Genomic DNA, 26840 nt, shown 5'->3' with positions numbered 1-26840 from the left:
TATGTCACCAGAGCAGCTTGAGTGGTCGCTGGCATTGCATCTACAAATCTCTAACTCTGCTGTGAAAATGGAACACCACTGGTCCACAAAATGTTCCCTCATTTGGTGTTTTGATGATGTGATGGAGAGCGCTGCTTCCATGAGTGCTCAGTTAGGTTAAGATCTGGTGACTTTGAGGGCTGAAGCGTATGATTCACTTCACTTTTATACTTGCCAAACCATTCAGTGACCCCATCCTGGAAAAGAACACTGCCATCAGAATAGAAGTGTTTCATCACAGGATAAAGGTGATCACTCAGAGCATCTTTGTATTGATTTGTAGTGGACCTTCCCTCCTTACGGGACAAGTGGAGCAGTAAATAACACAAACCAACAGTTAAAATATCACAGCTTCAATCATTGCTCACCTGAAATTACTTAAAATGTCAGTATCATTAAGATACATTTTCACCAACCAGTCCTTTTGGACTAATTGCAATGTGCATTTGTTCGAGTATCATTTGCACTTGTAAATGCTTTTAAAATGCTGAGGAACAATGTTGAACAAAAGGCGTCTGGATATGAGTCTAACTGATCGTTTCTGAAGGCTAATACATTTGTTAATGTTTACTTCTATGGTCAAATCATTGGACTGAAGAGCTGAATAAATTCACTCAAAAAATGCAGAGTTTGTTCCAGCCCTAAGAATAACTAAATGTTTAAATGCCTGCCAAAAAAAGGACAACAGCATTTTATTGGAATAAGCACTGTACAATGCTCTATTAACACATTCATAAGATGTGTTAGAATTAATTAACTGTGTGCCAAGAGCAACAGTGACACTTCCTGTGTGTGTGTGTGTGTTTGTTCTCTGCTGTGAAGTCCACTTCAACACGAGCCCTAATGAGATTGCAGCAGCTGCAGTCGGTGCTGGTGACCTTAAAGGCACCAGGCTGTGTGCGGTTGTGCATTTAAAAAAAGTTTGGAATCAAAATTAGAATGAGCATCAATTAGAGTGAATGAGTTCTTGCAGCGGAAATTTAAAAAATGAGGGAGAGAAGCGCTGAGGAGGATGATGAGGAAGACTCTGTGATGGAAACAGATTTGGGTGCATATTAATCAGGATGACTAAATTGTGCACAGGAGGAGGTACTAAGAGGAACAGAAGTCAGCACCTTTCAGAGTCACTTCCACTCTTGGATGTGAATGTAGGTTTGAGCATCTGTTTGTATCTATGACTGCACATGTGATATTAGGAGACGATTACAGACTAAACAAACATGCATTAACGAGCGTGTGTGTGTATGTGTGTTTGTGTGGCACGTCTATCCATCCATCTATCCTGCCGTAAAGGCTAAACTGGGCTTTTTTTTTCCTTCCGCAAGCCAAAACAGCTTTCTCCCACTCTGCACAAATTAGCAGCAGCCCACGCTCCACTCACACATAACTGTCAGAGCACAGACGCTGCAGGGAGTGAGGAGGAGGGAGGGGAAGGTGAGAGAAGTGATGAGGAAGGAGGAGGAGAGAGGAAGACAAATTGAGAGGAGAGGATGGAAAAATAGAAGAGTAGAGTGGGAGAAGGAGCAGAAGTGACAGATAATGTAGACCAGAAGTGGTTTTTGTAGCTCGCAGAAGGGCTTCGTTATGGCTCCTTTCATCAGTGCCTGCCTGGCGTGCACTGTTGTAATCGGCGAGAAACGTGACAGTTGTCTTTTTTTAGTTTTTTTCTCAGTCTTAAGGCTTTGTGCACATGTCCGTTTTCTGTCTGCACAGCACTGATAATCAAGCTTAGCTGAATGAGAGGCAGCGACAAAGTTGACAGAGGATGAAGAACGGTTCACACAGGAATTGACAAACCTGTTGGCCGTCCTCTGGCTTATCTTATCTTTATTTAGAGTTGTCAATAATACATGAGCACTTAAGAACCTGAGAGCGGGAGTAGGTAGAATAAATGCAATGAATGGAGGTGGGTGGGGGGAGATGGAGATGGTAAAAGTGAGAGACAGGAGGGGAACAGCAATTTGAGGAGAAGAGGGCCTGGATAAGTAGAAAAAGAGGGATGAGGAAAGGCACATTATGCAAATATCAGCAGCCTCATTACCATTTCAAAACTCTGGAAAGGAAATCACAAAAAGTGGAGAGAAACACTTTTTGGACCACACCAAATTATTTCTCACTCTGCATCTCCATTCCTACGCACACACACATGCACACACACACACACAAATTTCTATCCATGAGGACACTCACTGACATAATGTATTCCCTCACCTTAACTATGACAGCTGAATGTCTTACTCTAACCCTGTGGAAAAATCTTTATTGCCTTGGTTCTGAACTAAAACTTGTCCTCATAATGGAATGCACATTTCTGAAATAACAGATGTGAACAGAAGAGAGTGGAAATGCGCTTTAAAGGTGACAGGATCAGTGTTGAAAAGCCAGAGATGGAGAGGGAGGTGTGTTCCAGAGGACACCCCTTCTGTAGGTCACCATGACCAGACACTTGTCTGCCTGCCAGACTCCTGCTGCCTCCCTCCCTACTGCTCTCTGGAAAATGGGGTTTTGTGTGTCTGCGCATGACTGAGTGCTTGACCTTAATCCTGACATTGTTAATACGTGTATTTGTGTTTGTTTTTACGCTGTTAATGTAGAAGAACATGCCCGACACACTATGCACTTTGGGGCTTGAGAGGCAGATCGGATTTTCCTTATTTTCACCTGCTTACCATCTTCATTTTTCTTTTCTGCACACAGTCTCTCATCACCACTATTTTTGCTTTTACTGCAGTTGATCTTCAAAATCACAAGGGGAAGGCAGATTTTCCCCCAGGAAAAGTAGTGTCTGTGGTGAGTCAAAACATGAAGTCATTTTGCAACACAAAGTCTGAGACTTGCCAGGAAAAATTCACTTACTGAGCTGAACAAGTAATCAAATTCAAATTGAAATCAGAATTTAAAACAGTGGAATTAGAAAATGTCAAAGTTTGCAATGTAGGATTTACAGGGTGTGGCTATTTAGTAATGAGACTAAAGCTGTAATTCAATCTTGTTTAATTTGCATAGACTGAAGCTTTCAGGAGCTGTTTGATCAATGTGTACTGCGTTGTTCAGGCCGTTTACAGTGATTTGATTGACATAAGGCCCATCTCATTATATAATAGCCACACGTCGTACATTTTGCAGCATGTCCGACCCACGGTTTAAACTGTTTAACACAACAAATTTATGCTGACTTTCTTGTGTGATCGTGTTTCATACAGCAAAGCTCCATCACGTTTTAAATCTATTATCCAGTGAATATTGAACTTAAGTTTGGCTTTATAAAACAAGGAAAGCACTCAGAGCGCAGTACTCCGCCAAGGCTGCTCAGTCGTTGTATGATTTCAGATGGATAAGTCCCGATGAATCCACAGCAGTGGATTGTAGTAGGATCGCAATCATATGATCATCAGCAGGCAGCTGACGCAGCGTTCACTTGTAGTCATAATTACAGTGACGCTGTGCCGCTATCTCACAATGATACAAAAATCTTTCACAAATCCATGGATCCAGACTATAAGCCGCATCACTGCCAAAATCTAATAAGTCTAATGAAGTGATCATTGTATCTTATCTGACGTTCCCTGAAAATTTCATTCAAATCTGTAATTCCGTTTTTGAGTAATGTTGCGAACAGACAGACTAACAGACGGAAGGACAAAAATACGCCAGTCACCACATAACTCCACTGCATTCCTTGGCGGAGTAAATATATGATGAACCAAATTGCAACATCAACATTTCACATCACTGATTCAAGACAGTTCATTTCTAGGTATGGAGCACAAAAGTATCAAGCAATAATATTTTATGACTAAATCACAAAATCACATTTTTTACCTCTCTTTTGGGATGAAGTTGAAAATCAAGATTCAAAAACTTGTAACTTTGCGTTGAATTTTTACACTGTTTTAAACAGATCCTGCAATACTGCTGTTAAGTTGTTGTTGACATTGAATCAAAAGAAAAAAAACTTAATGCTGCCCAAGTGCGTGATGTAAAATGGCACTCTGGATATCAGAGGTGCGTACAACAGTGTTGGGGTAGTATGACCTGTAACATATGCATTGGAAATATGAATGCCCTGAGCATTTAAAAAAAAATAAAAAATAAAATATCGGTCTTGCTTTGAAAACTCAGAGATAGCTTCGCAGTCTCCCCAGCTTGCTCAGGTCTATAACAGTAGAGTCATTATTTGTGTTGGTTAGCTGCTAACTAGTTCTTCAAAGATTTTTAAAGAAAAGAAAATGAAGTTTATTACCTTGTTAACAGTCCATAAGCTGTTTTACATATGCTGGAAGACAGCACGAGTGAAACAAGCAGTCACCACCATGGCAGAACATTTCCACATTGAAACTGCAGTGTCCTGATGACCGTCTCAGACTTCCAGGGTTTCATATGTAACACACCTAAAGAACCAATCCTGTCACCTTGCAAAGTGGATCTTTCTGTAGTATTCTTTTTCTTCAGAATAGCGTTTTTTGATTATTATTATTATTTTTTAACATGTTCAACCGAATTTCTACAATTCTCCAACCTGCCCTAGTGTAGGGAAGTTCATGTTTGAGCAGAGTCATGGTAAGCTGCGGCGTGCAGAAGAAAGAAGCGAAGTGAAATGACGATGCAACATTCCTTTACCAGGGTGAATAAAAAGGGCTAGAGAGACTTCAAATCTGCACCTGCTTAAATCAGTGCTTTTCCTAATGGAGACCACCTGTTCTATATACTCGTAGCCACCAGGGAGCCCACATGGCCGTCCGGCCCTAGTCCCAGCCCCACAGTTGGGCCCCCAGAACCACCTACCAACCCTTCTCACCCTCCTCTCTCCCTGACCTGGCATCAGTTCTCCTGCTTGGTGCCAGTTTGGTGTAGGCAGGAGTTGGTGGGCAGCTGCTACTTTTCTGCTAAGCCACCGTCACTTTCACATACACACACTCACATACTAACAACCGTGTCAAAGTCATTGCCCAAGGGATTTCTCCAAATGGTTCTCATGAACTCCTGATGAACTGAAATACAATCCTCCACACTTTGTTTCATGTCATCTCCTTGACTCTGTCTTTTTATTTCTTATGCACATAACAGTTTTGGTGTAATTTACGTATATTTAATGTTCTTAAAAGGATTCCAGGAAGTGCGTTATATGTACAAGCAATAGGTTTATGGCTGCACGCTAAAGCAAACCTGAAGCTTTGGGAGAGCGTGAGGTGAAATTAAATTTGATCCTGATAGAAAGATTGGAGTTATAAAGGCAATACAAGACAGTGTACCAGTGTCTAATTATATTTACAGACATAGCCTGAGGTTGTGGCCTTCATGTCAACCCTGTTAAAGAGAAACATACACATACACATTCAGGTCTAAGAAAGTATGGCACAGTGCTTAGAGCCAGACTTGTTTGTGTCTTCCAGCAGAACAGGCAATGCCTTAACCTACTTTGTCTGCCTCAGTGCCATTATCCTGACAGCTACAGCAGGTTGTGAGAGTTTGTGTGGATGTAGTGGAGCCAGAAAGATTTTTACCACGTTACCATGTTATAAATTTTGCATATGGCCTGGTGTGTTTTGCTGTTTTGGTTGGCTGGCTTGGCTTTCGAAGGCCTTGTAGACGTCTGGAGAGAGGTTGTGTTCGTTGGTGTGTGTGCAGGGATGCGTACAAAATCTTGGAACTTCATGTTGACTTGATAGTAATATTGTTAGACAGACAGGAAGTCAGGAGAAAGGCATGGGGGTTGGGAATGCACAGAGAAGTGGTGGTTATTTGGTAGTATCTGGTAACCAGGACATCCCAATACAAACTCTTTTATGAATCTGAAAAGAAGAAAAAATCTCTTTTTACAATAAATGTTTTAAATAGTTTGATTTTATCGAGCTATCAACCCATTGAACACCACCAGCAAATTTAAAAAGGCAATTTAATAGATGACCATTGATCACAGCTAGAAACTATTGCTACTAAAACAGCCATTTCATCGGAAATAAAAAACCCAAATCTAAGCTTAAATTTGGGGGTATTTCATGAAAGTCAACTTGTTCTTATGTCTGATTAAGAAAAAAACGCCAAAAATAAATAATTTGATTATTGACTCAGCTGTAACCAGCAATCATATGACAATAATTCAGTGACTTTTACAGTTGAACTGCACGTACAAAGAAGAAGTTCTTTCTACTTCTAGCAATGCCTGTGCTGTTTCCACAGATGTGCAGGACCTAATGCAGTGAAAAATGAGCCCACAGGAAACAAAATGTGACAGAAGCTAAAAATGTCCCAAAACTAACTTGAATTCAGATGGTTAGGATATTAAAATCAATATTTGTAATTAATTTTAAAGCTATAATGTGTTATATGCAGTATTTGTGACAATTAGCAGTTAAATCATTTATATACTGGGACAGTTAACCACTGGAGGCTATCTCAAGAGAAAGGCAGGGTACACCCTGGACAACTATAATAATGATCATCACATATAAAATAAGAAAACAGAGGGGCCAGTCTTGGTGATATAGTAGCTCTTTCTACTCTGGGTCACCAACCAAACAACAAGTTAAACAGCTTAGTCAAATGAACATATTTGTACCATCCACTCCTGACACACAACCATCTGCCAACCATACCACATCTGTTCTGTGAAGCAGTTTATACCTCAGCAGAGCAGGTAAAATTTTGTGGAGCATGGGGATTCCTCCATTTTTGACTCAAAGCTCACCATTGTCCAAGTTGACTAAAGATTACGTTTCTTGGCACATTCTTCTCAGAAAACTTACAGATACAGATTAATTGAATTGATTTCGATCTGAAATATTTAAACGACTTCTTTGTTTGTATGCGGGGGGAGGAAATGTTGCCATTTTGTTAACCCTGATTGCTGAAATGAATTCAATAGCTTCTGTAACCAACAAACTTGTTTCACTTGTTTTGGCTCAGTTGATCTGCATCTACGGTTTCCGTTACTTCGTTCCTCTGCCATTTTAAGGCAGATGTCTCACCAGCTCACATATTACCATCTGTACACCAACAGGTGATCATATCAGCAGGCAGAACTATGAGTAGTTTCCTCATGCTGCTAAATATTAAACAATATTATACTCATTAGAGCAAGCAGAAGGTCTGTACATAACATTTTGTAGTCTTTTTAAAATTAGGTCTTACTAAGTTGTATAAATCTCTGTTTCTATGTGAAGATAAACAGATGAATATTATGCACATTGTACTGCCATGCTTTGCCCTTTCGCTTCCTGTTAAAATCATTTGTTAATGTAGAGGTGTGTTTTGTAAAGGCTTTTAAAACCCGTAGCAAGACCATATGGACCTAGAAGAGTCCTCTGGAAGCTATCTATTATGGATGACCACTCCAAGGTTCAGACCTTTGCTTTTCACTTGCAAGGGGTTTGCTAACATCTGGCCAGGACACCATCACAACCAGGGGCTAGCCCTCCTCAGTCCGGGAAGTGGAGTTCATTACAGACAAGCCTACAGCCTAATGGCTACAGCATGGCCGTCAGTGATAGACTGTGCCTCACCACAGACTCATTTAAGAGTAGAAATAGATGATGGTTTGCTGTCTGCGATTGTGTCAGTTTTCTAAGTGGAGTGGAATTCTAAGAAGTTTGTGAAAAAGAAGCCAGTTGGGTGTTTGCAGAAGTGGGCAAAGAAATGGAGTTCAAGGATAAACTGTCTATTCTTTACCAATTATTATGATACAAAATATTCAACCCCCCTGCAAGTATATATGCCATGAAATACAAACCATTGTTCAAGTGAAAGAAACTGGACAAGATTCTTCATCTGCACCAGCATTCATCCTTTTGTCATGCTTACTCATAGTACGAATCCTTGATCTTTCCTTACATACCTGGACTCACCTTTTTTTTTCTCCATTTATATCTGTACCTATTTTTACTCTCGCTATGCCTGTTTACATTATTGACAAGGCCTGTGTTAGACAAGTTGCTATTCTCTTTACTCAAGCTATTGTGCACGGGGGCACTCCAGTGACCCATGTGATTTTTAAGAGCACAGGGTGCTGTGTGGTAAGCTGACATCTTTCATAAGTTCAGTTTAGCATCGCTGACGGCTAATGGCTCTCTGTCTGGTGTGAGCTCGGTGCAGACGGGGAAGGCATTACCACTGAGATGGAAGGAGAGGACGTAAAATATGAATGAACGGGAGCTCCCCACTGCAGCCAACAGCTCAAATCATCTCTTTCTGCTACCAGGTCTGCTTTTTAAGAAGCTGTTTTGAAGCCTTGATGTTTCAAGGTTTTCTTCAGAACTGGCAGAATTTGATTCTTGTTAGGCGTATTTTTGGTTGAGTTTGCTACCTGAAGGAGATCAGTCTGGCAGCCTTAAACAAATTTGATCTGAGGATTGTCGTGTGTCTTTTGTGTGTGTACACGTGGGTTTGTAGAGCACAATTCAACACCGAATCAGCTCCAGTGAAGTATAAAACAGATCAAATAAAAATGTTTAGCTACATAATGCAGCTCTTTGTCTTTAGATATCCCTATATGCATAAACAAGAGAAGGAAGGAGTACATCGGAACAATGTTTGTTTACACATGGACTGGTTTACAATCACGAGATTGTGTGTGTGATTTGCTGTGCCTTGACATAAGAAAAAATGTCCTTCCATTTAGATTAGATATTGCTCATAAACAGGGGTTGGCAATATCATTAAATATTCTACTGCCGTATTTATCAACAAAGAGATTTATACTGTGATACACTCAATTCTCTGGAAATTAAATTCTAAGTTGCTTTGTAGACCAAACAACTAGATGGAAACACCATAATAATGTGTCATAACATTTCTTTTTATCGTTATCACCATAAAACAATACTTCCCACTGATTTGCAACGTTGCCAGTAATGCCTGATTCAGTTATTAAGCTTGAGTGGTTGTGAGAGAAGTGGAAAAACATAATTTTGCTGCACCAAATTCTTCATATTTTCTGTAGTTTTTTTCCCCCTATATCTATTTTATCTCATGCAGTATAATGGATAAAACAAACATATAATAAACAAAAACTGCTCTTTTGTTGACATGCTTACCCTTGGTAGACATAATCAAATGGTGACGCGTGTTTTGTTTTAAGGGGTCACAAGTCAAAAATGGATGGGAAGCAATGGGCTGATAAAGCCAGGGATATTAAAGTAGCAACTCTCTCTGCAGACATCTCTTGCTTGGCGAATCATTTCCCTATATAGACATTACATTATGATATCTGACAAGTCTAGTAAAAAAGACAGTATTTTAGTGGGGCTTCAGCTTGGTTTTGAGGAAAGTATACTATACCTTCATCTCTGTAGTTAGTCTGACTGCGAGAGCCATACAGCAACTCACAGGTTAATAGCTACTGATCAGTTTCCTTTATTGTGTCAGTGTAATGCAAAATATACAAAGCAAATATTATAATATAAAAGTGGAGTGTATGATTCTAGTCCAGAATTTTGACTGAATAAATTTCTTTCGTGTCTACACAGCCCAAGGTTTGTGAATGGGAAACAAAGTGGCTCATTCTCATCCACACTTTCTCACTGTGTCCTGTGTGCGTTTGAGCTTGTGGACATTTGTGCACAGGACAGGAGATGGAGTGATGGGGTTAAAGGGGTCTACATGCACACATGTACCCACAAACACATACACAGAACGAAAAGGATGGTAAATTTAAATACAATAACAGCCAAAGCACCACAATCGCAGACTCCATCTCTAATTTTGCTGCCATGTTAGTTAAGAAAGACAAGTGCCAGTATATATGTATATGAGGAAAAAATGTAGGATTCTAGCATTAAATCAATACTTTATTCACACTTCTGCAGAGCCGATTAAATTACGACATGACGAAATAGTAGATTCTCATATTCTTCATCAACTAATTATAAATTAGAAAATCATTACGCTCGCTAAATCCTAGTCCCGGTGCTGAAAACGCTAATGATTTGTTTAGGATAGAAGTTTCAAATTTAGTGTGCGCATTTTGAGATTCCCCAAGATACCAGTCAATGGGACAAGAGGCAGAGAGAACGAGACAGAGAGAGCTGTAAAGAGGGGTGGGGGATACTGAGAGAGTGAGAGTGTGTATTATAAATAACCCAAATCAATAATAAACGACACGGTATCTCATATATTTGGAGTTGGGTTTGGGGTTCTCTGGGGAGATGGAAGAAAAAAGCAACCCTCCTTCCCCCCATCCCACCATCCCTCTGTCACTGTGATGGGGGTGGTGGGGGGGAAACAAGAACGTAAGACAGTACAAAAATAAGAGTTGCTGTCTTTTCTCCCCCCCTGAGCATGAACAGGCTTGTGGTTATGGTTCGAATGTATGCCTTGTGTGTGAGCGTGCGTGCGTGTGCGTGCGTGTGTGTACATTACGAGTCGGACGCCATCCATTACTTATTCATCAGTCCTGTCTGCCTGGTTGCCACACTGTGTACTTCAGCATGCCTTGCAATCATTATGCCACATGTATTATTTAAAGCACACGTGCACGCTGACTCTGATGCAGATAGCTACACAAGCTATTTATCTCAGATATACTCGCTTATCGCCTATTCTGGTTCTCTCTCAGGCTGTTGCAAATAACTGCCAGCTTTCACATGCATTCACCGCAGAGTGCAGATTTCTAGGTTTTATACATACTTTCATTTATACATATTGTTATTATTTGACGAGCATATAAGCAATACCCAAAAGTCCTTTATATGCTCCAAGTCCCAGCACGTGGCGTTGCACAAACTGTATTTATTGTCTCTCTATGCAGAATTGTTGTGCAGTTTCCATGCTTGTTGCTTCATATTGGATCCTTTGCCAACGCAAGAACTGACTGAGATGTAAAAAGCAACGTTCGACCTCATGTGGTCTCCTGACTGGCTGGTCTGGATCAAAGAAAGCTTAATGGTTTGACTTGCATCAAACAAAGCAATACAGTGTCACTTTTTATTAGTGCAGTATTTTGTGTGAGAGTCTTGCACATAAGCATCTGGATGGCTGTCCTAATCAGACCAAAATGTGTAACAGAAGTTTCATTCATTTAGTGCAAGAGCTTCTGTGTTTTTCTGATACATTTCTACACTTGTAGTTACAAACAATAAGCAAATTAACCAGAACTACTTCTATGACATGTTAATGATCTAGACAGGTTTAGGAAGGCCGTAGTAATCTTCAACATGTCTTCTTTTTTGCAGGCCAAAAATATTTTCCAAAGCTGCCCACGTATGCTCACTTTTTGTTTGACAAGTTGCTGGGTCACCGCCACTGTTCTTTGACCATGCTTCTTGCGAACCAACCTATGTCCATGGATTGATTTTCAATGCAAAGTTCACGAGGTGTTCTTCTGCTCAGTCTGGTCACTGCCCTTCCCGAGGGTGATTCTCCCTGTTCTAAAAATGAAATGGTGTTTGTGTGCGTGTGTGTATTCCATTGTGGCTTGGGATCAGTAGCATTAGCTGTTATCAGTGTCATGGCTGCATGAAGCTTAGCGAAGCCTTTGACGTCAGCACCACACAACAAGCTGATAACGCAGGCCTTTATCGCAGCCAGGTGTGTAGGTGTGTTGTCTGATCAAACAAAACTTGGCTTCCTGGATTCTACGCTGAACTTCAAAAATAGCTCCTGCAAACAGAGAATCAGACCACCCCACGTGCACCTACATGCACACATGTACCCACAAACACATACATGGACACTTATGCACACATGCATTTGTTGATGTGATGTGTGCAAAAAAATACAAAGATGATCTGATTTGTGATCGAATAGATAGACATGACACTTATTAAAATAAGATGTAGTGGTAAAGTATTTATCAGTGTTGTAAATGTGCCAGTGATGCGTCCTTGTTTGTCCATCGCTGGTCTGCAGACACCCTCATGTATTATTTTTATTTTGGATAGATATGTATCGTTTCTAACACATTCTATGTAACAGGCTGTCTCTGGTGCTAGGAACCAGTAGGGCTTAGATATATTTATTGTTGCATGCAGCGTCCGTACTCCTATCTGTCCTGAATATATTGTTAAGTTCTTCATGTCACAGAGAACTTACAAGCTCTTGCTAACTAGGGTCAGCTTTTCTTTTAGTTATTTATAGCTCTCCATGTAGTTGAATGGGCATCTGGTTCCCATCAGAATCCAAACTTGCACAAGTGGTAGTCACAAGTTAAAACTTTCACAATCGCCCAATTTTACTGAAAATATGTGAGTCTTTGTTGCCAGCGGCAATGCTTTCGATTCACAACTGAATGCTGCATCTTGTTGGTTCTTCAACCGCTGAGCCTGTATAGCTGAAAGGGAATCATAAATCATCCCCTTTAAGTACATATGCAGTCATTTTTCTATACAGCTACACTCTCCAAGTAAACAACTATTCCCTCTGTGGTCAGCCCCATTCTGACTGTTTCTGTTCACACCTTTTGGTTGATTATCAAACTGCCCATTGATATGACAGCAGGACATATGTCGGGTGTTGCCCCCAGAGGAGTACTTGTCATCAGTGGACTTCCACTCAATAGACGAGTCCTTCAGCAGCCACTAATTGCTCCTCATTATTATTCACTCCAAACTTGTCTCTAATTCACAACTCACTTTTCAGCCATCCATAAATAAATCTGTCTCTGCTATGATTCAGCTTCTCACTCTTGGTTTATTGGTCATGCTTTCTTTCTAAGAATTACATACTAAAATACGCCAATGCAGCTTCCTCAGATATTTACATATTTGTTTATATTTCTCAATTTCTGAGCTTTCCCTATATTTTGTGTAATATACTTGCCCTGTTTGAGAATTTAGAAAGTGCTGCCTTGCTAAATTAGGTCTGTAATTAATATTTTAAGATGTAGGGAACCTGTGACATTCAAGCAAATTAGCTCGTGGTGGGTGCTCAAAAAGAACTGAATCTGGATACCAAACTGTACTCATGTATGTGTGAAATGGGCAGAGAGCGATGTCTGACATATCTTCACTGGTTGTAAAATGTTCCCCTTACAAGGCCGAGCTACATCTTTTGTCAGTTCAACTTCACAGCAACTGTCTGTGTGCTGTGTGTAGGAGGCTTTCAGATAGAAAGAGTCTCAAACCTGTGAGTGCAACAAGGAAATCGCATCAAAACATGTTGGTAAGTGTAACAGTGAGTTCTGTTCAGTCAAAAAAAAAAAAATACAGAGGTGGTGTATAAAAGCATAGAGTTTGTCTAGTCAAATAAGAATGTGGTCACAGTCTGACGCAGTCTGCCTCACCGTTGGTCTGGGAGTTGGGAGGCAGAGAGGGAGAGAACGGCGCTCATAAAATGCTCAACATGCCTGAGACTGCCCTCTGATGTCACTGAGAGCGAAAGGGAGAGCGGGAGGCAGAGGGAGGAGGAGTGGGAGGGGACCAGAGGAACAGAGGGAGGGAGAGAGAGAGAGAGAGAGAGAGGGAGAGTGGCAGCTGGAGGGCAGAGCAAAACACGTCAGTGAGAGAAGCAGGGAGAAGCGACAGAGTGAGAGACGGACTGTGTGAAAGACAGAGAGGGACAGAAATCTGTTCTCACCGCCACAGCCAGGCTGGTCTGCTGGGTCTTTGCGCTGCAGTGGACTTGACAGTTCCATTCAGAGTCGCACTTTTTGGCTACAAGCACATACTTTCTCTCTCTCTCCAATACTGTGCACTAGACACACACCACACAGACGTGCAACAACCGGACAGCACGGCACAACTGATGGGTAAGAGCTCTTGTTGTTACGCAAGGATCACTCTGTAAATAGCGTGCAGGGAAATGTTTTATGATGTCCTCACTCAGTTGTATTGTGCTTTTTGTTGTGTAAGGGATGTGTTGTTGTGGCTTTCACAGAGTTTATTTGCTACTCATGTGTTCACTAATTAATTGTATTTAGTGATCTGTAGTCATACATGTGTTTATATGCACTTGTTTTGCCAATGGATATGTTACTGTGTGTGCATGTTCACTTGCTTCAGGAGTGTGTGTGTGTGCGTGCGTGTGTTTGTGTACATGTTGATTTGCCGTGTGGGCGTGAAGCTTTGGGTAGTGACAGTGTTTATTGAATGGTACTGATGTATGGAGGCTCGTTCAGCACCACTCAGCGCAGCCTTTAACTGAATGGAGCAGATGGCAGTGGCTGTGTCTGTCCTTCCACACACTCTATTGTGTTCATCAGTGTGCGTTTGCATTTATGCCTGTGTGTGTGTGTGCACAGAAGCATGTATGAAAGTGTTTAGACATTTAAAAAAATACAAAGTAATGAATATTTGTCATCTTTTTTTTTTTTTTTTTTTTTTTTACAGAATAAAGTGCCTATTACGAGTTTAATTTGCATGTGGTGCCCATTGTACATGCTGTGTCACCATGTGGCTCTGCAGCTCTCTGTTGTGGATCATGTGGAGAGTCAGTATCCCAGTTCACTTTGACAGTTAAAATTGCAGTGCTTTGACACATCTAACAGAGAAGCTCCTTGAAAAGTGCCCATGAAGATTTTGCACATCTTTGTATACCCAAATGTGAACACTCTTGACTTGTTTTAAACGACTTGATTAGTTGCGCTTTGGCTTGTTCAGTCCAGCGGAGTCCGTCTGTGGGAACACTGACTAGCCGTCATCACAGGAAGAGAAAAGAGAGATGAATAAAGACAAAGAGGTGGTGGCGCACACTACAACACACATACACACCCATCCCAGATTTGACAGCAAAGCGTTGGACTTAACATACATGCAGGCCGTTTGTTGAATTACTTGCCTGCCATCGTTGGTTCACCCTCCACCTCAAGCCCCACCCCTGCTCTCCTGTCCAACCAACCGCTGGCCACAGTCCCACAAGTCGCCATGGCGTTTGCCTCCCTCCTCTGTGAGCACCTGTGACTGTAGGGCTCACGGCAGGATAACATTATGTCAGCGATTAGGATTCATTCTTAATATGCAAGGCTTGCACTGATGTCACTGGTGTGTGTCTTTGCGTAGCTTTGTTTTTATCACACACATTTAGTTGACATTATATTTAAATCATGAATGTGCATCAGGTTTCTCGCAGACTGTGAGTAAACACGCATGGGGTTTTTCCTCTGAGTGCACTGATTCCCAGTGGGGTGAGGAACTCCTTTGGGAATCCTGCTCTATAAATAACTCCGTCTGTGTGATCCATATTCTTAGCCTGATCACGGGAGAGGGGGATGAGAGGAAGGAGGGAGGGGAGAGTCAGGGATAAAGGGACACAGAGAGGGATGGATGAATAGATGAGGGAGACAGAAGAGGAGGCACAGGCTGACATTTCAGCAGCTTTGTTTGTGTAGGTTTTCAGCGAGTTCAGCCAGATTTCACTTCATCGTGCCTATAGCAGAGAACGCTAACAACTCTATGGGATTTTCACAAAGTAAACACAATTTCCTCTCTGGAAATCAACAGAGTTTATCTTACTTCCGCCCTTCAAAGCTGTAATGGTCCTTCCAAGCTTTAATGTTCCTGCAGCTACTTAACATCTGCTGGCTTAGACACATTTAATACATACTGTCTGTAATTATAAACTGAACCTGTGAAGAAACAAATCTTCCAGACTTGTAAATGCATAGTGTGCTCTTATATTAATATGGATAGAAATCACTGCATAACACTAGATTCATAGCTTTACTCTGGACTGCTTAGTCATGCCTGCAGCAGGAATATTTGCTTTATCATGTCTGCTGCTCTCAGGGTGAGTCAGCTTGTGCAGTTACCTCTCCTTTTGTTGGCTCAGCACCATAACCTCACGCCACATTCACAGAGTGCTATCCTTGTAAGCTGGGCTAATTACTTCACAGGTGCCTGCCCCCCGTTGGGTGCTGCGTGTCACCCTGTTTGTCTGCTGCTGGTGACAAAGCTTTGTTTACTATAAAAATGTTTGTTATTCTGACAGTTTCTGAAATGATATTACTATAGCAGTACTGTGTCCTTTAGAAACATATTGGCTTGACCATGAACTGCCTGTAAGATATGCTGCAAATAGGTTTCCTGTCTGCTATTAAAACTTTTGACACCTCTTGAAGACAATTTCTTTTATTAACCAGAGCAGAATTGTCTGACAAACAGTATACAAATACTGTTTTGATCAATTTTCATGTTGAACACATCTTTCTGTCCATATCTCCTAATGTGCACCTGATTGTAGAGTCTGACACAACTCTGCAGCCTAAAATCTCTGTTGCAAAACCTTCCCTGCTTTTCAACATGTCAGATACATTTAACCAACTGCAGCAGCAAAAACAACTGAGAACTGAAATGACCTGCAAGAGACACGTCTCTGTGTCTGTGTGGTTCAGGTATGGGCTGTAGTGTTGCTACATAAATACATCAAGGTTATCAAAAGGTTTACGTTCCTAAGTGCCTGTGTGCCTGGATGTGCAGCTTTGTGTAGCTGACAGCACAATCTGTTGCCAGCAATAGCTCTCAGTGTAGTCTTAATGTGCCAGCTGGTGTGGTTAGCCTCCGAGTAGCTGGCTGGAGCAGTGATTACACCACCTTCCCTCTTTCTCTCCATCTCTGTCTCTCGCTGTGCACTTGTAGCCCCTCAGTTTGAGGATAAGTGGCTGTAATTATTTTTTTTGTTATTGTTTCTGCCTTGCAGCCGGCCATTGCTCATGAGTCCAGAGGTGACCAGCCATGTTAACAGAACCCAATATCATAGACATTCAGGATTTAAAATTAATTTTTTGTATTATTTAGGCGTCTGAGATACAGAGCTCGCACAGTATTTCTACACGATATGGCGATAGTAGTACAGTATAACACAATGCAAAAGTATGTAAAAGATAATATCACAATTGCTTGGGCACATTTTTAGACATTTTACTTGTGTAATTATGTAATGAATTAAGGCATTACAACAACTTCTTTGCTAATATTTTTGTTTGATCGATTTTTATTAGCTACATTTGTAATCGCTGTTGTCAAAATGTACTTTCATTTCCTGTCAATTACAAAGCCAGCATATTATCTTTCAGGCCTGGGGCTTTTTGTTCATTTTCCCAAAAAGACTTTTTAGATTCTGTTGTTGCATGTGAAAGTAAGGAAGCAGAAAATACACGTTTCCTTTGTGTAGTTTTTCATCCTGGATGCGGTGAAAACAAACGACCTTTGTAGAAATTTCAGTGGCATGCCCACTGAGGAAGGTGGTTGGGGGCGTGTGCATGAAGAGCATGGTGGTTGAGAGCAAGTGCCAAAACCTTATTTAGAGAAAATTGGGATGGCATTTGTGTCCAACACTCACCTCAGTCCATATGGGAAAATATACAGCAGAGCAGACGTTAATTGAAGTGACGATGCACGCATGATTGTCTCTGTAGGGCTAAAATAGCTGGTGCCTCAAAGGGCCTCTATGTACAAAGTGGCACTCCATATGAAATGGACTGACACGGTTGATTGGCAAACAAAAGGTTTTGTTTGTTTGACCTTGCTGTTTACCGCTTATTAGATATGTGTGTAAACAGTTGACAGGCATGTTTGTGTCAATGCATGCGTGCACAGTAGACGTGAGAGGTGGTGGGCTGAAAGTTTACTGTAGTTCAGTAGGAATGGTTTCGTGCGGACGATGCAGATTGATGATAGATTGGTGCAGAGTGTTCAGAGTGAGATCAAATGATAATCAAAGGCATTTAAATGAGTCTCTCTCATTTGTCTTATCAACGATGAAATTATAATCTGCACAACAATTCCTTGCACTACCGGCATTTTCTGCACTTTTACAGTTACATTTATTCCACAAGCCCCTTTATGCTGATGTCACTTATAGTGTAGTAGTACTGTATTTATTCATTTTTCATTCTTCATTCTTGTATATATTGTATATATTATTGTTATTATAATTATTATATGGTTAGTGCTGCTCTGAAAGATGTTTGCTGATGTAACACTAGAAATTTCCCCTGACCCGGGGAGTAATAAAGGACTATCTTATCTCATCTTATCTATTACAGGTCACCTTCTTTGCAGTTGTTGGTATTTGATATCTTTTAATCATCTAATTTAGTAATCTCTGGTATCAAAATCTGAGTTTCTTTATTTTTCGTAATTACAAAGCTCCCACAATATGTAGAATCTATGTAGTTTACTTATGGACATTTAGAAAATAAGGTAAGTATAAAAAATTGGTAGATGGTAGAAATAATTATTAGACCACCTGTTGTTTCCTTAAAAACTCCCCAAAGCAAGCCTTCAGCAGTGATCATTTTATTTGCATTTTATCATAGTGGTAAATAATTACAGCATCTTTCAAGGAACCTACGAAAAAGTCTTATAGTAGTTTAGTACATGCAATAACTCATGTCTAGAAATATGATACTGAATATGATAGTACTGAAACTATGAAAACAATCGACCTTTGCGAAGTCTCTGTGGCATGTCGACTGAGGAAGACACTTGGGGATGAAGACTGTGATGTTGAGAGCAAGTGCCATAACCCTATTTAGAGGAAATTGGATTGGCATTTGTGTCCAACACTCACCTCAGTCTACATGGGAAAATATACAGCCGAGCAGGCGTTAATTAAGGCGATGATCCATGCATGCTTGTCTCTTTGAGGCTAAAACAGCCGGCGCTGGGATCCTTCTGAAAGGGGCCCCTGTATGCAAAGTGGCACTCCACATGAAATGAACTGACATGGCTCATGGGTAAACAAAAGGTTTTGTTTGTTTGACCTTGCTGTTTACTGCTTATTAGATATGTGTGTAAACAGTTGGCAGGCATGTTTGTGTCAGTGCATGCGTGCACGGTGGATATGAGAGGTGGTGGGCTGAAAGTTTACCATGGTTCACTGGGAATGGCTTTGTTTGGTGATTGGCATCGACTGTTGAGATTTAACAGGACAATCAGTGCCATCTACTAATGAGACGGTCTTTCTGTTGGCTTTGTAATATGTAAGTGACAAGCATACAAGTCATTAGGTCAAAGGTCCAGGAAATCTGACCTACACACTTGTATATTTGTAGGTCAGATGCCCCAGATCTCTGTCTCCCTTCTCTTTGTCTAACCTGTCACTCTGATAGTTGCTAAAAATCAGCTGACATTATGATGTATGATGAAGAACTGTGTAGTTGGATAATAAACTCGTCCACCCTTGTTTAATTAAATCTAAGCCCAACTCTTTCATCCTTTCAAACTAAAGGACTAAGTAGAAAAAAATGCTTCTAAAGTCCGGCTCTTAAGCAAGTCCTTACAAGTATAGTGATACAACTAAACGTGCACACATGTGCACCAGTGAAGCACCAGCATGTCTGGCCTGGCCACACCCTTTCTTCTCTCCTTGTTGTCCCGTTGGGTGGTGTCGAGTTTCCTCCCACACTGAAAACCTGCCCAGTACCAAAGATGTCATTGGCTGTCTCAGCAAGTAACTGCAACTCCATCGCCGCCTCATTGGCCACTGGGGATGCCAGGACATTCATGATAGGCTGGGGATGCTTTGCACTGGTTTTAGGGTATTGATCACTGGCAGAGGGCTTGGCATGGTGCAAGGTGGTTCTCCACAGAGCAGATATTGATCAGAAAAGACTGAATGATACACGGGAGATTTAGAGCTTGAAGTCAAGAATTTATTTGGTTGCGTTAATTTGCAGACTTTGTGCTCTTGTTTTTGACCTTAAAACCTGGTTTAACTTACTTTTAACAGGGTGCTCCTCACGCTCATTCACATATGAAGCTCACTTATATCAAAATCTTTGTCAGTTTTAGAAAATTAAGCTTGCATGTACTTGGAATGAATGAAGTACAGCAATGTCAGTGTTTGATCTCAGCATGCCATATTCTAGTAACATATCAAGGATTTAAATGCTGGCAAAGATTTTATTAGTGTGTTTTCCCTGGTGTTATTTAGGGTTGTACTATTGACTGTCTGTAATCTGCTGTGTTGTTTGCTTGTTTTAGAGAAGTAATCTGATTGCACTAGTACTAGTACCTCACTAAATCAGACATATTTATTTATTTTCTTTGATTCTTACAATACATCTTTAAAATTCATAACATACGTGCACTTTAACCATTTGACATGGCATTTGGAAGTCTTATACCTGTGATGTTTTTTATATTGTTGTTTGTTTTGCAGCACTCTGAATTGTACACTTGCATTGCCTAAGTTGGTGGCAAGAGATGCACAGTGTGTGGATTTTGAGTATATTGTCATCTATGCCCTCTCAGATCTTTGGCATTGTAAATCCATGGCTGTAAACGTCAGACAACGTCCGTACACTTACAGCATTGCACTTACAGCTAGCAAAATGTAGGGTTACTGCCCCTCACATATGCAGTCCAAGTGGAAACATACACGCCACGCATGTCAGCAAATCCTTGCTGCATGTTGCAGAGTGATTGTTTTTGTGCTTTCCTCTCTGATGTTTGCACATATTTATGTAAACAGTGTATTTGGGAAGCTTCCTACACACTTTTCTCCCACCACAGAGATGATCTCTGGCTTTATAAATCGCACACAGATTTTATGTTTTTGGTGCTTTGCTAATGCTCTTATCCAGTGTGTACAACTACGGTATAAAACAGACTTAAATCCTCAGTGTGCCGGCGTTACAAGCAACCACAACCACATAAAGTGCGACTGTCAAGGCTGCAGCATCCCGGCAGCTCATGTAACAAGTGGTTATCTGTCTGATTTGCATCAGAAAAGATAAAGTTTTGGTTGCTATTTAAAAAAAATGTGGGCCTTGACACGTAATGATGAACTTTACTATACGCTGACAGTCAAAAAGGAAAATTCTCTTTCTTACTTCCTTTTCTTTCAGTGGATGTGAGCACAGCAACGCTGCCCACGCAGGTGCCCCACACCACCACAGCCATCCTTCCCATGGACCTGCGCGTTGTGGACCACCCTCACCACCACCACCAGCAGCAGCCCCCCTTTGGCCTGGTTCCCCCACCCCACCCTACACCGGCCACCTCCACAGCTTGTCCCGCATCATCCGAGACAGGCCGGGGCCCAGTCATTGGTAAGTGGTGATCACGTCTTGTTGTTTTGTGGTGTCTCGACTGTTTTCTGCGAATATGCTCTTGGCTATAGACATTCTGAGGGATTCGGTCTTCAAAATCTTTTACAGGCCACCAGGAGCAGCACCTGCAGCAGGAACTGGTGGCTCTCAAACACAAGCAGCAGCTCCAGAGGCAGCTGCTGATCGCAGAGTTTCAGAGGCAGCATGAACAGCTATCACGACAACATGAAGCTCAGCTGCAGGAACATATCAAGGTGAGGTGGTTGAATGGGAGGTGGAAGTAAAGGTCCTCTCCTCTCCTCTCCTCTCCTCTCCTCTCCTCTCCTCTCCGTTTGTGTGTTTCAATAGTGGATGAGTGTGAGGAGGGAGTTCTTCCTTGACTACAGCAACAGCAGGCCTGTACTCAGCAGAAATGCATCTTGTGAAGGACAGGAGGAAACAAGTGCATGTGTACATTTAAGTGGGTATGGCGGTGTAATTTGATCTGGTGGCAGTATTTTGTTGCTTAGTTATCTCCATGGGAACCTTGGCCCCACTAAACCGTGTGTGTGTGTGTGTGTGTGTGTGTGTGTGTGTGTGTGTGTGTGTGTGTGTGTGTGTGTGTGTGTGTGTGTGTGTGTGTGTGTGTGTGTGTGTGTGTGTGTGTGTGTGTGTGTGTGTGTGTGTGTGTGTGTGTGTGTGTGTTTGTGCATGTGAATTTTGTATGCGACACACTGTGCTGAGAAGCCTCTCTCTGGTGTTGCTACGATCACAAAGCTAGCCAATAAGGATGATCAGTTTGCGCTGAAAATAACTCTGCTGCTTGTTGTCCAATCTGCTCAGTCTCCAGATTAGCGTGGCTGTCATTATTGCACTCAAACTTGCTAATGTCATATGCGTTAGAAAAGCTACCTTTCAAATCACACAGTGAACCATGGCTGCTCGTTGTCAAAACAATGTCTTCTGCAGCTTTGATACTTGTAGCAACTTGATATTGTGTAGTGTCCTTTACCCATCCACTGTGTCTTCTTGTACTCTTTCTTACTTCCTGCAATCGTCTTGTCCTTCTTTTCACTAGCACCAACAAGATTTACTGGCGCTCAAGCACCAACAAGAGCTGTTGGAGCATCACAGGAAGATTGAGCAGCAACGTCATGAGCAGCAGCTGGAGAAGCAGCAGCGAGAACACAAACTCCAACAGCTCAAACATAAGGAGAGGGGACAAGAGAGTAAGTAGCACGTGCTGGAGAAAGTGATATTTGAAGAAAGTGGCAACATATTAACTATGTGATCCTGCAAAGTTGTTACAAGATGTCATAGAGTTAGAGCTGGACTGTGTATTTTATACCATCAGCGCACATGACATCAACAATGTGCACAATATAAAGAAGCAAATGAGTGGCCAAAAGAGGATCAGTCCAGTGTGCATAAGAGAAGTCAGTGTGAGTGGTTTTGTATTCCAGCAGCTCAGAGTTGTCATGAATGAGCTCCAAATAAAGCTGTCACATTTGACTGAGCACCTATTCTCTCTCCTGTATGCTATCAACATCTGTTGTACCTGTCCTGAAACACTGTGTCATATTATCACAGCAGGTGTCAGAGAGTCTTGGCCCTACCAAGCCCTCTGTCACAGCACCTGCACTTACAGCACAGCAGTCAGAACAGCCTGACCTCACACATTCACCACAGGGAATATCAGACAGCCAACACAAGGTTAGAGGAGCAAGACACTGAACAGGCACACATGATGTATGATTTCTGTTTTTTTTCCCCAGTATCATATTGATTGAGAAAGAAAAGTTCTATGGACCTGACTTGCTCTATTGCCTTTGTTTACTTTGAAGAATCTGTTTATTTCTACTTTGATTTTATTTCTGTTGCTCCAGACATGATTGCATTCTTTATAATAAAAGTGCACTTAGGTAGGTATGAACCTGCTGTTCCTGTCACACATTTCACACAGCTTTCTCCTCCCATTTTATATCTGCATGTTAACATTTTCAAAACCCTGTTTGCTGCTGGACACAGTAACACCTCTGAGCAGCAACATACATGCTGAAAATAACAAATCTGATAATGCAGCAATGAAGCCCTGCTTGGTTCTTTCAGCAAATTAGCCATTTTAATGACAGTTTTTTGCCTTCCTGTGTACCACCAAACCAATTCCCTTGGACTCTGTTTTACAGAAGCACCATTGCTGCGTCCTGGGTTTAGCACCATCCAAGACGATTATAATTGGGTAAAAGAAATACAAACCAGCTGGAGTATTCCCCCCACCCCATAGCAGAGTGATAATGAATAATGAGGTGCAGCCAGACCATTCTCCAGCGCTGACACAGTGCTGCGTCTGGCTATGCCAGATTAGACAGAACAAGAAAGCCAAAACTGTGAATGTTTACAATGGATAGTCTGGTTAACAATTTCACACCCCCATTGTTTCCTCTTCCAAATTGATTTGTGTGTCCTGGGACTTGGTGTAATATCCTTCCCAGATCTCAGCAATTGACTTGATGTGTAAATATCATCAGAACTGAAAAACTTCATGACCACACCTCTGGAATCAAAATGATTCTTTAGTAGTTGTCATTAGGATGTATCTATACTGTCAGGAATCACAATCATCCAGCTGCCAAGTGCTTTTACTTGGACTGACCAACACAGTGCTCCTAGTGGCAAATCAAATGATACAACTGTATATTTTTCTGACAGGAAAATTAGATTTATTTTATCTATGGAAAGGCAAATGCTTTACTTTTTCCTGTAATCGTTTTATACCACATAAACAGAAGGTGGCATGAAAGACTTTCCTCACTTTTTAATCACAGTAATTACCTTGTTGTTAAAAGGCACTTCACACATAAAGTTGCCTTTCCTTGCACTGCTTCGCAGAACAATACATGTGATTAAATCCATGTATTTTTTTGACAAAGATTTCAGCACAAATCTTTTGTTTATTTAGTGGTGGACCCATGTTTTGCACCATTATTTTCTACCATCTCTCAACCCCTCGGGACTGGGAAAAGTGAGCCTTGAGTTTGACGTCTATGGAAAGACTATGGGGCTGTAAACAGAAGAAGCTTTGTTAACTACTGCACTAAATTGCATAGAGGGCAGTCTCATAAAAGCCAATTTGCTTCAGTGGCAAAGCAAACATATTGGGATGCCGGCACTTCCAGCTGCACCATGATTTAGAGAACATATATTAGATGTTCTCTCTCTCTCTCACATGCTGAATTTACCACTTCCTCTCTTGAGCTCGACACATCACCTGTTATCACTCCCACTGTCACATTCTAATAAAAACACGCCTCCTCTGTTTTTCCTGTTTTCTGAAAACACCTTTTTTTTGAGCAACATTTATTGCTCACCTCACTCTGTTCCTCATTTTTCCCTTGGTCTCTCTCTCCCTCTCATTCATCGCTGTCTCTCTCCCTGGACAATTTGTTTGCAGCTGTGAAATGAGGGTGATGAGGTGGTAATTGAAGAGAGACCAGGAGCTGAGCGAAAGTCCTGATGTGCGTCTTCATGGCTGTCGTTTCTGTAGAATTTCAATGAAACTCTGATGCAAGATTGTACACTGTTAGAAACCCATTATCTGTCAAACTATGGATACATATAGTTATAATCTTCATGTTAGTGTCACAGGTTGAACCGTGGGTATGATATAGTAGAGGCTCTGAGGCGTTAACTTCTCCAGAAGGGCCATACTGAAAGATGTGTATTCATGTCGGAGAAAGGGAATATGTGTGTATGCGTGTGTGTTTGTTTGCATGTGTATTGAGTATAAATATACTCATCTTTGCTTGCTGCTCTCCTGGTCTCTGTGTTGCTGTGTAGGTGCAGTCGCCAGTACAGAGGTAAAGATGCGACTTCAGGAATTTGTCCTGAACAAGAAGAAAGCCTTGGCTCAGCGAAACCTAAACCACTGTCTGCCCAGTGACCCACGCTACTGGTATGGGTGAGTGTCACCGCCCACCACCACAGAACTACCTATGGCTTCAAGTGCAGTATATATATATATATATATATATGAAGACGTTCTGCATAAAAAGTCTGAATTCAAATTTATTTCTGCATAAAACTTCATTTGGCATCACTAAATAAATTTTAACGATTACAGATTGTAGTTTTTAAATTGATTAGATTTTTTTTATTTGTACTGTATTATGTACAATGGCTATATATATATATAGTGTATAGATAATGGATATGTAAAACATAGAGAAACAAAGGCATTTGACCAAATTTTGGAGTACATTTTTATTGCAAATGTACACTACCAGGCAAAAGTTCTGACACACCTTCTCATTCAGTGCTTTGAATGAGAAGCACAGGTGCGTCCAAACTTTTTGACAGGTAGTGTACATCAGTTCCCAGTATGTTATTGATTACTGATGATCAGTATTGGTATTGACACTGAAACAAACCAATATTGGTCAACCCCTACTATGCGTGTTACCTGACTGTATTAATATCATCTTTTTAAAAATGCGTTTTTTTGTCTAAATGTCAAATTCATGAGCATGACTTTATGAAACTGGATTAGAAAGCAGTTTTCTTTTTATATCTATACAATACATGCATCTACAGTAGTCTTTAAGAATAGCCTCTGTTATTTTTTTAAATTTCGTACTCTGTTGCCAGTAATCATCTTTAAATGTTGTGTTTTCCTCTTTCAACAAAAACTAACGTTTAAATAGAAGAAAGAATTCTATAGTGGTATCTAAATCCTGTAGCCTTCCAATTCAGAGCTATCAGATATTAAGTGCACTGTTTTTCACGCATTTAGAAGCCTTTGAGTTGCTTCCTTTTTTTTATTCTGAGTAAAAAAAAAAAAAAAAAAAAACTGCCACACTAGGAACAATATCAACGTAAAAGCCAGTGATGGGCGACATAAAAGTCTCATCATGGATTTGCAAACACTGCAAACCCAGTGGTGTTATGAACCCCTATTGTGTGGGCGTCTGTCACTGATGTGCTTTGTGTCCACATCAAGTTTCCAACATCAACATTAGCCTCTCTGAGTTAAGCTACAGAGAAAATGTTGAAGCAACGAGGTTTTCTTTCTGTCAGTGTTTGTTGTCGCTGATTGACAGCTGGCTCTCTTTGAGGTGTGTTCGTGTGTCGTATGTTTGAAGTGGGCAGAGAGAAAAGACAATTGCACCTCTCCTGCGCTTTAAATATTTGAAGGGGCTTTAAGCAGTCAGACATCCAGGAGATGATGGAACAATCTCAAGACTGTGTAGCTCTCTTCCACTGTTATCACCATTTCTTCAGCCTGCTCCCTGTTTGTTTTACCTGTTGGAATTCTCCTCAGTTCTTCCATACATGTAGTCCCTCCTCTTCATCTCTCCTCTCATCCTGCATCTCTGTTCTTCTCCATCCCTGCCTTTGTGCATTTTCAATCACCCTTCCGACTGGAAAGTAGTCTTCAGTCTTTTTGCTTACTTATTATAAAAAAGGCAAAGGATGTTCTCAACCTTTCAGGCTTAGTCCCTTCTCTCTATTCTTTGCCTCTTTCTCCTTTCCACCCACCTTGTTGTCCACACTCTGCCATGTTGACCTTGGAGAGCGCGATATAAGCTGTCTTTTTCACTTCCGTTTATGTGTGGGTGTGTGTGTTTGGACAATTCAGGTGTAGTAGTTGTAGAGTGAGCTTGGCATGTATATGGAGCTAGATCTCATTTTTGAAATAATTACTGAAGTCATATTTCATGTTATGCTGAGGTATTTAATTAATTTACTTTTTTGTTACTTTGTAGAAAAACCCAGCATAGCTCTTTGGACCAGAGCTCACCTCCCCAAACAGCATTGTCAGCGTACAACCATCCAGTGCTGGGGACATACGACTCTAAAGATGACTTCCCACTCCGCAAAACAGGTACAAAATGAAAGG

At 41.1% G+C, this 26840-nt stretch overlaps 1 protein-coding gene across 7 annotated transcripts in view; it reads left to right on the top strand.

Moving 5' to 3' along the window:
- hdac4 (histone deacetylase 4) overlaps window positions 1-26840 on the top strand; it is a 136265-nt gene that overhangs the window by 56438 nt on the left and 52987 nt on the right. For 5 of the 7 annotated variants that reach the window (XM_035958405.2, XM_055015577.1, XM_023292752.3 and 2 more), the window contains 5 exons: window positions 20762-20965; window positions 21074-21219; window positions 22023-22173; window positions 24782-24902; window positions 26707-26825. In XM_035958405.2, coding sequence (XP_035814298.2) covers window positions 20762-20965; window positions 21074-21219; window positions 22023-22173; window positions 24782-24902; window positions 26707-26825 — 741 coding nt within the window. Of the gene's footprint in view, window positions 1-2770; window positions 2830-13446; window positions 13721-20761; window positions 20966-21073; window positions 21220-22022; window positions 22174-24781; window positions 24903-26706; window positions 26826-26840 lie in introns of those variants that run through there. The other 2 variants (XM_055015579.1, XM_023292753.3) reach the window with 2 other exon arrangements.

Source organism: Amphiprion ocellaris, chromosome 11, assembly GCF_022539595.1.
Source record: "Amphiprion ocellaris isolate individual 3 ecotype Okinawa chromosome 11, ASM2253959v1, whole genome shotgun sequence".
Classification (NCBI taxonomy): Eukaryota; Metazoa; Chordata; class Actinopteri; family Pomacentridae; genus Amphiprion; species Amphiprion ocellaris.
The sequence above is the reverse complement of the archived record's forward strand: the minus strand, read 5'-3'. Positions and strand labels throughout refer to the sequence as shown.